At 34.1% G+C, this 12,815-nt stretch overlaps 1 protein-coding gene across 1 annotated transcript in view; it reads left to right on the top strand.

Moving 5' to 3' along the window:
- Window positions 1-12,815, top strand: part of LOC134282469 (multiple epidermal growth factor-like domains protein 10) — a 32,171-nt gene that overhangs the window by 15,924 nt on the left and 3,432 nt on the right. The window contains exons 15-19 of the mRNA XM_062764878.1: window positions 19-156; window positions 1,791-1,928; window positions 3,107-3,213; window positions 3,378-3,504; window positions 4,518-4,589. Coding sequence (XP_062620862.1) covers window positions 19-156; window positions 1,791-1,928; window positions 3,107-3,213; window positions 3,378-3,504; window positions 4,518-4,589 — 582 coding nt within the window. The remainder of the gene's footprint in view (window positions 1-18; window positions 157-1,790; window positions 1,929-3,106; window positions 3,214-3,377; window positions 3,505-4,517; window positions 4,590-12,815) is intronic.

The raw sequence follows: 12,815 nt of genomic DNA, 5'->3' as shown, positions 1-12,815 counted from the left end.
ACCTATACAAATACAAAGAATGTGATGATGGGATGTATGGTATTAACTGCATTCAAGTCTGTGGTCACTGCCTAAATTATGAAAAATGCCATCATATAAACGGAACTTGTTTACAGCGATGTTCTAAAGGGTACAACGGATCTCTCTGTAATGCTGGTATGGTCTTATGATTTGAAAGGGAATTAAGGGTCCTCCACACACCCACAGCTTATGTTCTCATATTATTGAGCATTACTTTTAAAAAGCATTTCAACCTTTAAAAACTGTCCAGGGATTAAAATGAAATTTATACTGATTTTTTAAATTAATTACATGTATTTCACAAGTTTCAAGAAATTTTTCCCAAGGCGTTTTCATACCTAGCAAAAAAAAAATTGTCTTACCCTTTCGTATATTTTTAAGCTCACAGAATAACCATAAAAACTTAATTTTATTGATCAACACATTTTTTTTACAGAAATTTATTTTATATATAAAAAGTACATAAAACTCATTTTCTCTGAAATACATCACGAGAATAATCAACAAGGACTCCTTTTGTAGAGAAGAAACATTAATGAATTAGATTACATCAAAAAATTGAATTAAAATTAAATGCACTGATGTAGAAAAACATTTTCAAAATCTCTGGTATCAAAGTTCCTTTTTGGAGTTATCTTTCCTGTTGCTTAGGACTCAAAAACTTTGGCAAGTCTCCGCATAAGTCACCATACTATATTTAGTAATATACTGGCCACTGAACTGGACAAAAATAAAAGAGGAAAACTAGAAACGCACACTATTTTATCAATATTTATAAACACACAATGAAATAATGTATTATTGAAACGTACAAATTAGTGTGCCGAAATTTCAACATGTTCAACCATCAAAAACAGACTCTGTTATTTAGCCTGAAAGTGTAAATAACCTATACGTTTCTCGTCATACCCACCGGTACCTGTTGTCTAGGAATTATTATCTTTATTAACATAATCCAAGACGACTGTTGTTCTTTTTGTTCTTTTTTTTTTTTTTTAAATCCTTTTCATCGGTCACTCCGTGATCATCATGCCATGTGTTCATTGTTTACAAACGGTGGTAGGACAATTCGTTCATGTATTTTCTCAATAAAACCGGAAGTAAAAGTATTTTTTCTCTATATACGTCAAAGGTCACATGGTGTGGAGGACCCTTAAGAAAAAACAAATAATGCACACATAAACTGCAGCACAGAAACTTCTGAATACATTTTTCGTTTTTTTGTTTTTTGTTCATAATCTATTATGGTCGATATTCAAAAGCCCCGTAGGGAACCGGGTTAGAATAGGTTCTCAGTACCCCCTTGCTTGTCGTAAAAGGCGACTAAACGGGGCTGTCCTTCGGATGAGACCGCATACATCGAGGCCCATCGTTACAGAAGGTGTGGCACGATAAAGATCCCTCCCTGCTCAAAGGCCGTAAGTCCGAGCATAGGCCTAAATTTGGAGCCCTTCGCCGGCAATGGTGACGTCTCCATATCAGTGAAATGTTCTGGAGAGGGACGTTAAACAATATATAATCAATCAATAAATCGAATATTCATAAAATTTACTTCATTGAATTAGTAAAACGTAGTATTTATCTACGATAAAAAAAATAATAAATGATATGAATAGTTCTAAATAATCAGTCTTTCCATTTTAAAAATTATTTTCCTTTTTACTAGAAAAAAAATATTCGGAAGGTAAGTTTAAATTAAAACAGAAAAAATTATTTGACCTTGTTTGTACATAAAGGTGAATTATCAGTAACTGTTCCACCCTTTAAAGAGTGTGAAGGTGGAAAGTATGGTTATAACTGTAATGAAAGCTGTGGACATTGTATGAACAATACCACGTGTAACCATGTCAACGGTACATGTCCAGAGGGGTGTGCTGTAGGATACGAGGGGTCTCTTTGTACGAATGGTATGAATACTTTTAATATTTTGTAGAAATAAGATATTTATCATATCTTTTAATGCGTAGAGTAACTCTTTTTCGATTAAGTTTTGATATCCAAAACTTCGTGTGCGTGTAAAGGGTATTTTTTATTCTACATGCCTTTGCAATAATACGTTCGTTTCATCAAATAAATACTAACTTGTAACTTTATTGAAAGCTCTACATGTACATGTATATACTATAAAAGCCTGTTATATATCTAATTATATACCTTGTTTCCGGGTAAGTTACGGATTCTTTCATTTCTCAATTGAATAAGAGGAAAGTGTAAAATGCTGCAAAGGCTTTCTCACTTCATATTTTAAGAATATCAAAATCTAATGAATATTACAAATCGACGGAGATTAAAACAGTCTTACATTTTTTACGCATTTAGGAAGTGTCAAAATGCCTGAAGCATATTTATCTTTCGTATACTGTCATCGTCAATGAATGGAAATAACGTTCAATACCATGTTTATGATTACAACTGAGCAATGATGTTCATTTGATATGAGAAAATTTAATTTGAATTCCTGAATAATTCTTTAACTAAGAAAAACAGTTTTCCTTTGTGTTTTCTCCAGTCGTGCTAAAGAAATCGGTCACTGTTCGTTAACTACATTTTTATCGGTTACTTTTCTTTTGAAATTTCTTTATACATATTATAATCATCTCATTGCATCTATTGATATTGATAATCCAAAACAATCTTTTTAAAAGTGGTTTTTGTCGAGTTGAGCCTAAATCACTTTGATAATTGATTTTGATGCGCCATGTGAGTTAACCCCTTTCCCCGCAGTCACGCATTTTAACGCATATACCATTTCCTATTTCTAACGCAAAATCACGCATATACCGTTTCCCCGCAATCACGCATTTTCACACACTTTAAAAAGTTCATTAAATCTTTAATTTAATGCCAATTTTATTCATTTTTATACTTGCAAAGATCTCATAAAATAAGAAAAGTTATATTTGTATTATAATTCTACGTCATGATATTATTTACGCTAAAGTGTAGAGAAACGTGTACCACGCTATAAGGTGCTTGCAGGGAAATGGTAAATTTCTATTTCCATGACGTGAACATTAAGTGTATGTTGCATAAATGTTCAGTAAGTTGTAAAGAGTTAAGGTCCTTGGACATGTTAATTTTGTAGTCTGTAGACCATCGAACTGGGGAGTCAATTGTAAAGAAAGATGTAGTACGGAATGCGTCAGCCAGACTTGTCATCACGAATCAGGACATTGTCTATCATACGAACAGGTGAAGTAAGATATAAATATACAAACGAAGGAAGTGGCAACATCAGACTGATTTTTGAAAATACATGTATATGATCAAGTGATCACTTTATATTGAAAAATAAATAGACAAAGACGCAAATGTTTTACATAAAAATCGTCACCTTTTTTGTCCAATTTTTGCAGGCAGAGTCTTGCGGCAGATGTACATGTAAGAATGACTACACAATTACCATTACAAGCATTGTTGTCTCTATATTAATTGTTGTGATGGGAAGTCTCATTAACTATCTCATCTGGAGAAGAATGCAGCGTAAGTTATTTTTTTTATTATACTTTTTTGTTATTTATGTGTCTTTCAATATATATCTCTTGAAAGGGTTAATTTTATTCTATAAATATAAAACTGTAAATTCTTATATATACATGTACACGTTGAATTAATTTTTGCGTAATTTCGCTAGATTCACCACAAAAGCAATAAAATTACTCGCTCTAATTCTTAGGTCACCTGAGTAAACTCATGTGACCTATTGCTATCCGTTTTTCGTCCGGCGTCGTGCGTTAACATTTGAACATTTTCAGCTTCTTCTCTGCAACCACTCAACAAATTTCAACCAATTTTGGCATAAAGCATCTATGGGTAAAGGGGGAAAAATTGTGAATTTCATGGTCCCTGTCCAAACCTGGGGCCTGAGGGTTGGTGCCAAAACCACTAAAATTGATGCAATCTTTAAAAATCTTCTTCTTTACTCCTGGACATCAAGCAGTCAAACTGTTTGAATAATTGTAATTAACATTGAGTCTTCTACCAAAATTGTTAAATTCATTAAAGGGGTTCTAGTGCTAGGGCGGGGCTATATAGATTTTATGGTGAAAATACATAATTTCTTTGAAAATCTTCTCTTCCGCTCCTGGGTATTAAATAAACAAACCAAGTTCACAGTTATGTTGAATAAGACTACCTTTTACAAAATTGTGAATTTTATGGCCCCAGGGTTTGGGGTTCTGGTGTAAGGGCGGGGCTCTATTGATTATATAGTGAAAATGTATTACTTCTTTGAAAATTTATTTCTCTGCTTCTGGGTATTAAATAAACTAACTTAGTACATAGTTATGATGGACAAGAGTGCATTTTCCAAAATTGTTAAATTAATGGCCCCAGGGTTGGGGGCTCCTTCAAAATTGTTAATGCCATAGCATCTAGCTTAAAACATGAACCTAATGTAATCACTTGAAAGTTATTGCATGATGCTCAGGTGACCTATAAAGCTCATGGGCCTCTTATTCTAATGTATTTTACTGCAATTTCTTTTTTTCATGCAGCAAAAGGGACGGTTGTGGACACCCACAATGACAGAGAGTATTACAACGAATTTTCAGTTGTGGATACAGGAGGTAATAATATTAAATAAAGACATGTAATGGAAAAATCATTTTTATCATAAAGACAGGATATTGTTTACAATCTTAACGTCGGTTATTCCAATGGTGTTTCAATTCCATGTCTATGATATTGAATGGAGTAAAAAAGATACAACCAATATATTTGAAATCAACTTATCAAAAGCGAATGTAATGTAAAAAGTTTCCATTACAATCATATTTTTGGAAGATTATTATATAAATCGTGTACAAATGCCACGAACTGTAGGGGAAAATATTTTTGAATTGAAATCTGTAACTAAAGGTGTTGATAACAAATGAATATGTCAAAAGTATTACATGATTTAAAACACGATCTGTTTGTTAAACACTATGCCCCCGATTGCTACATATTCAGGAGTGGGATGTAGACTGAAGAGGTATATATGTACTTACCCTTGACAGCGCAATAGTTGTGGCCTAGGTTAAAGTTGACAAACATACAGACGGGACAAAACAAATCTCTCGATACGGGAGCATAAAAGTATAAACTTTTTCGGAAAGGTAGTAATTTGTACCTTTTTTTCAATTTGCAGATAAACAAAGTGAGCGAGATGTGTATGTATTGTTTTGCTCCCTTATTTAATTATTTTTTACTTAAATAAATTCTTACTTTAAGATTTACGTCTTTATGCAAAAATCATTTTCTTATCGAACAGGGTCACTTCCCCTTATGCAGAACTTAGTGAACTCGACCACCAAAGCACTTATGAAGAACTTCACCAATATGAAAAAGCAGACGGAAAGATGTAGATGAGGATGTACGGATTGCTGATGTTAATATTTAAATGTAGAACTCACGTCCATCTTTACATTTATTTACATAGACTTTTTTTAATTGTTTAATATCAATGCATATTCTTGTTTCTTATCGAGAGGACTTGCATAAGATAAAACACTACTCTGGCTCATGCAATCATTTTCTATGTACATTAGAAAATCACCGTCGTCGGCAGAATATCGAGCAGAAGATAGTATATCAATGTATTTTGACAACAGACGAAATGCTTAACAAAGGAAGATAAAATACTTTCGCTTGCGATGCATGTAATAATTAAATCCACGGACGCATGGTTATCTATCACTGTAAAGAAGTTTAAACAGAGACAGCCAAAACATGGTTCAACTACAAACTTGGTTTTTAGGTCACCTGAGTAAACTCAGGTGACCTATTGCTATCTGTTTTTGTCTGTCGTCGTGCGTCGTTCGTCGTGTGTTAACATTTGAACATTTTCAGCTTCTCCTCTGCAACCACTCAACCAATTTCCACCAAATTTTACATAAAGCATTAATTTTTATGGGTGAAGTGAAACAAAAATTGTGAATTTCATGGTCCCTGCCCCCCTGGGGTCTAAGGATTGGGGCCAAAACCACTAAAATTAGTGCAATCTTTAAAAAATCCTCTTCTTTACTCCTGAACATCAAGCAGTCAAACTGTTAGCATGAATGTAATGACCATTGAGTCCTCTACCAAAATTATGAAATTCATGGTCCCAGGGTCAGGGGTTATAGTGCTAGGGTGGGGCTCTATTTATTATATAGTGAAAATGCATTTTTTCTTTAAAAGTCTTTCTCTCTGCTCCTGGGTATTATATAAACTAACTAAGTACATAGTTATGATGAGGAAGAATGCCTTTTGCAAAATTGTGAATTTATGGCCCCAGCGTCAAGGGTTCTAGCTAGTGCTAGGGCGGGACTCTATTGATTATATGGTGAAAATGGATTATTTCTTTAAAAATCTTCTTCTCTGCTCCTGTATATTAAATAAATTAACCAAGTACATATTTATGATGTGGAAGAGAGCCTTTTACAAAATTGTGAATTTTATGGCCCCAGGATCAGGGGTTCCAGTGCTAGGGCGGGGCTCTATAGATTATGTAGTGAAAATGAAATATTTCTTTAAAAATCTTCTTCTCTGCTCCTGTATAATAAATAAACTAACCAAGTACATATTTATGATAAGGAAGAATGCCAAAATTGTGAATTTGATGGCCCAAGGGTGAGGGGTTCTAGTGTTAGGGCGGGGCTCTATTGATGACCTGTATATAAAAAAAATGAAATGCAGAAATTGTTTGAAAATCTTCTCTGCTGCTGGGTATTCAACAAACTAACTAAGTATATAGTTAAGATGAGCAAAAATGCTCTTCCAAAATTATGAATTCTATGACCCCAGGGTCGGGGGTACTGAGGTTAGATCGGGGCTCTATTGATTATATAGTGAAAAGAGATTTCTTTAAAAATGTTCTTTCTTTTCCTGGGTATTAAATAAACTAACTAAGTACATAGTTATGATGTGGAAGAATACCTTTGTGAATTGTATAACCCCAGGGTCAGGAGGTATGGTGTTAGGGCGGGGCTCTATTGGTTATATAGAGAAAATCCAGAAATTGTTTGAAAATCTTTTTCTTTGCTCCTGGGAATTAAGCAGATGAACTACCTATATAGCTATGATGAGCAAGGGCCATTCTTTCTGAATTGTGAATTTCTATGCCCCTGGGTCAGGGGTACCATAGAGGGGGGGGGGGCTCTACTTATATAATGAAATTGAATTAATTGATTGAAATCTTTGTATTCATAAAATATTGTGAAATGTGTGGACCAAGGGTCAGGGGTTAAGGTGTGGTAGGTGCACTATACGGATTATTGCTGAATATTACTGACTAGTCGAAATGCATTTTTTGTTCCCCTACTCTGTCTATGGGTATTAAGTTACCAAACTAAACATGCTGAGTGTTTAGTTATGATTAGTAATGGTGCCTCTTTCAAAATTTTGAATGCCATGACATCTAGTTTAAAACTTGAAACAAAGTCAATCGTTGTTAAGTTGTTGCATGATGCTCAGGAGACCTATAAGGCCCATGGGCCTCTTGCTAATGTCCCCTCTTTAAACACGGAAAAAGTTAACTGGCATTTGTTTTTCTCAAAATCTTAAACGATTTCGAAAAAAAACGTGAAGTTCATGAGGAAAATATGTGTGATGTTTATTCATTGTTTTACAAATACCGCATTTGGACCAAAAGTCTCATATTGATTTAATATACAATTATGGACTGCTTAGAAGGGAGACATCACCAATTATCAGGTCTGAGTAGGGTTGTTGCCCGAGGGCGCTTGTGCCCGAGGGTGACAACCCTACTCAGACCTGATAATTGGTGATGTCTCCCTTCTAAACAGTCCATAATAGTTTTATTATCCTGAAGAATATTCAATTATCAATTATAGATAGAGTAGAAAATAGTAATCAAACCTCTTGTTTTCTTCTACTCTGCTCCGATTCCATCCTTTCAAAATATGTCAACAGACAACTTTGACGTCATCGTTACAATTTATTGTTTACCGATCCCGCATATTTAGCCATTGTACTTATAAATAGGAGTTATCTCACTTAAACCACGGTAGTTTTTATCAAAAGGGCGACAACACAGTTGTAACCCTGCATGCTCGCTTACGCTATTTCATTGTCATCTGAAGGGAGATAACAGTTGTCACCCTGCGTGTGAGGGAGACATCACGAGTTGTCTCCCTGCACGTGACCTGCTCTAAACCAATCAGATTGACTGTATAATTCTGAAGGATAATAACATTGCTTAAATCGTTATATTCTTATGTTAAGGGATAAGCTCTGGGTCAATTTTGAAGTAAAACCTCAGGACATGTATATGTGTTTTAGAGAATCAAGATTGTCATATTTTTCCAAATTATATCGTGTCAAATTCTATTTTATGTCAAACTTATTTGAAATTTTTTCAAACATCTCAACTACAAACAAATACCTTCTATAGCACGTACCGTTCATGGTAGCTCAGTCGGTAGAGCGCTCGCTCCGTGATCAGGAGGTCGTGAGTTCGTATCTCGGCCTCGACTGACCTAGTCGTTAAAATTGGTAGCAACTGTTCCTTCGCCATGCGCTCGGCACTTTGAAGTGAAAGTTGCGGGTCCTTCGGATGAGACCGAGGTCCCGTGTCAGCGGCAGGCGTTGGCACGATAAAGATCCCCCACTGCTCAATGGCCCTGAGTGCCGAGTAAAGGTCAAAATTTGAAGCCCTTCACCGGCATACGGTGACGTCTCCATATGAGTGAAAAAATCTCGAGAGGAACGTTAAACAATATACAATTAATCAATCAATCTATAGCACGTTATGGAGGTAGAATGATTCCCTCCTTAATGCACTTTATAAACTTTTGTTATCAAAATTATCACATTATTCTTCAAAATGTACACCGTCTAAGCTTATAACGAGCCAGAGATATTTGATAATCACATTGAATTCCACTGTATTGTATTCATATAAAACGTGAGCAGATGGTACTGTGTATAAAGCACGTAATTGAAGTTAATATTTCTCTTTTTTATACATTATGAAAAAGTATATGTTGTTATATTATTGCACACCTACTCATTATCATAGTATGCATCTTTTTTTATCTAGGAATTTCAATATAATTACATATTTGATGCATGTTTGAATACTCATATTCTTGTATCATTAAGAATCAAAGATTCCATTTTCTTTGTAAATTTATTTTGTCAACTTTTAAATTTTGTTTTAGGCACGACATCTCTCGTTTTATATTACATGTATATGGAAGAATGCAACGAATTTGATTTCCCATATTTACCTTAATATGGCTTACCCGCCCCTTGAAAGAATATTTTGGAATTAGATTTAAATGTCCATGATATAAAATCACGATTCGATCTCCTATAAAATTGTGTTATGCGGTTTACAAGGAAACTTTGTTGCTTAAACTCAGTCGAATATATTTTGACCGGTTAATAAGAGTTCATGAGTAGATCTGACAGTGACTCTGGTAATGTAAATATGGAAAATACATGTACATAGCCAAGGAATAGAAAATGTACGTGTAAATATGTTATACTTTAAATTCTTTTAAAAGAACGTGTAAAATTTAATTTTTTACAAAAATCAAAAATTAGAAACATACTACAAGTGACAATAATATAGAAAGAATAAACTTTTTACAAAAGATATAGAAAAGCAGTTCATAATTATTTGCATGTCACAAGTTATTGTTGTTTTTCTCCTTTAATGCTTTATAAATAAGGAATTTAAACAGATTTTGAGTACTATTTCTACCTATATATTTCAGGCAAATATATAAATGATTGTGTACTTGCGAGAAAAAAAAAGTTCTTATAATCCGAACTAGAGGTATTGTGAACAATGAGCTCACTAAATGATACATCCCGCCTTCCATATGATTATAATGGAAAAGTCCATGTTTTGCTGTTGCCGGACAAACCAAAATATGTGTGGGATCAAAAAAAAAAATATGAGGTGCACAATGGCAATATGTAATAAAGGCTTTGTGAAAGTTTCATTAAATTTCACTCAGTGGTATCAGAGGAGTTGCGGATAAGAGATGGGTACCTTAAAGCGTAACAGACGGACGGACCGACATAATTACAGTAAACCCTCCCATTTTTCAAGTGGGGGTATAATGAAAATTGAACATTAAAAACTTTAGAAAGGTTTTTAAAAACGAAGTGATGGCACAGGTTTTGTCAGTCTCTGCTTTCAGTGCAGAACAAAATAAAACATAAAGATAAACACAATCAATAATATAACGTTGTTCCAATGCTTTAGATCGAAGATGTCGAACGTAATGTCCCAAAGAATGTCATTGTCACTGAATTTAATTTTTTTTAAGGAAAAAACAAATCTCAATTCAATCAACCCCGTTTTTGCTTACATTTTTTTATTAGGTCACCTGAAACTCAGGTGACCTATTGCTGTCTGTTTGCGTCCGTCGTCGTCCGTCGTCCGTCGTGCGTTAACATTTGAACATTTTCAGCTTCTTCTCTGCAACCACTGAACCAATTTCAACCAAATTTAGCACAAAGCATCTATGGGTGAAGGGGAACAAAAATTGTGAATTTCATGAATTTTATGGCCCCAGGGTCAGGAATTCTGATGTTAGGGCGGGGCACTATTGATTACATAGTGAAAATACATTAATTCTTTGAAAATCTTCTTCTCTGCTCCTGGGTATTCAATAAACTAACTAAGTACATAGTTATGATGAGCAAGAGTGCCTCTACCAAAATTTTGAATTTTATGGCCCCAGGGTCAGGGGTTCTTGTTTTAGGGTGGGGCTCTAATGATTATATAGTGAAATGCATGAATTCTTTGAACATCTTATCCTTTCCTCCTGGTTAATATACTAATGATCTAATTACATATTTAAGGCCAGGATTTATTTTATTTTCAGTTTTACAAACCCTCCGCTCAAGGTTTTGAATTTTCAGAAAAAAAATAAAACAATTTTTTTTCTTTCCAATGTCAAATTTGAGTCGGGATCGAGATTTCAAATTTACGAACTCGCACTTCCGGTTTTAAGATGAAACGGCGGGTAAATAAAGCTAGATTTAAGAAGATAGCTAATTGGTTTAGTGTAAAATCCATCGATACGACTGCCATTCAAAACGTTTCACTCGTTCAAAGGACAAATATAATGCTGACGACTTTGTTGCACAATGACATGCTGGTGAGATAATTTTGTTTTCGTTTCAAAAGTATCTGTCTGCATGTAAATTATTTTCCTCCCCCAGGTTTTAAACTGCCCGTGGTAGCTATTGCATATTGCCAGCGACTTTGTTTAGGTCTCTGTTATAGCTTACAGTCTAAGCATCATTCTTCTGAAAAGGGTTGCTTATGCATCAGATGTAATGAATAAAACTATGGGAGAAGTTAAGTCCATTTGAGGAAGAAATAAACAATAACCCGAAGAAATTAAAAAAAAATCAACTATTAAAAGGCAAGAATATACATATACAGGCATGTAGTATCATTTGTATCAGCCAGAAAAATTATTTTACACTTAATTGAAAAAATGTTCACAATACTCCCTGTCTGTTTTATGATAGGAATTATAATTTTAGGCATCAAGTAAATTTTAGAACAATGTCCACACATTCACCTATTAAAAAAAATGAAGATATATTGAAAGACTTTTAAAGAATTGATTTTTTAAAATATATTTTGACCAACATCACAAAATTTATATAAGTGGCCCAAACTGGCAGATGATGAAATAAGCAATTAAATGTTCTACTTTCCTATTTGTTTTAAAGCATTATGTGTCCAGTGGTAAGGAGCCTATTTGAATAGCATAAAAAAGAATGTACAAATGTTAATAATTGATTTATCCAAAAAATTTTTTTATTTCCTTCTCCTTCGGGTCTTTTTCATTCTCACGTTCATAACTAAACCTAAACATAAAAAAAAATGCTGGCCTTATAATGAAGAAAGGGGCCTCTTTCAAAATAGATAATTTCAGGGCCGCTGGGTCAGGGGTACCAGGGGGGTACTTTGACTAAAAATAAATTAATGCTTTGAAATCTGCCCTTTGATGAGCAATGGTGCCTCCTTCAAATTTGTGAATTTCATGGCTTTTGGATTAAAACACGAACCAAATACAATCGCTGGAAAGTTGTTACATGATAGTCAGGTGACCTATAAGGCCCGTGGGCCTCTTGTTAAATGAAGAGTAAGTTACCTGTATCAACTTCGAATTGTACGGCGCCGCTGGAGGGCCAGGTAAAAAAATATTTTTATTTGTTCGGACAAATTAGATATTCGTTTGGACGAATTAGATATTCGTTCGGACGAATTAGATATTCGTTCGGACGAATTAGAAATTTGTTCGGACAAATTAGAAATTCGTTCGGATGAATTAGTTATTTGTTCGGACGAACTAGATATTCGTTCGGACAAATTAGAAATTTGTTCGGACGAATTAGAAATTTGTTCGGACAAATAAGTTATTTGTTCGGACAAATTATAAATTCGTTCGGACGAAAAAAATATTCGTTCGGACAAATTAGAAATTCGTTCGGACGAATTAGAAATTTGTTCGGACATATAAGTTATTTGTTCGGACAAATTAGATATTCGTTCGGACAAATTAGAAATTCTTTCGGACGAATTAGAAATTTGTTCAGACATATAAGTTATTTGTTCGGAAAAATTAGATATTTGTTCGGACAAATTAGAAATTCGTTCGGACGAATTAGTTATTTGTTCGGACGAATAAAATGTTCGTTCAGACGAATTAGAAATTTGTTCGGACGGATTAGATATTTGTTCGGACAAATCAGATGTTTGCACAAATCATCTTGTAAAGAGAGATATACAATTTGTCTATTCAGGAAGATTCATCCCTTTTTAATACATA

The sequence above is a fragment of the Saccostrea cucullata genome, unplaced genomic scaffold, assembly GCF_032062105.1.
Source record: "Saccostrea cucullata isolate Sc308-1 unplaced genomic scaffold, CSIRO_AGI_Scuc_v1 ctg1137, whole genome shotgun sequence".
Classification (NCBI taxonomy): Eukaryota; Metazoa; Mollusca; class Bivalvia; order Ostreida; family Ostreidae; genus Saccostrea; species Saccostrea cuccullata.
The sequence above is the reverse complement of the archived record's forward strand: the minus strand, read 5'-3'. Positions and strand labels throughout refer to the sequence as shown.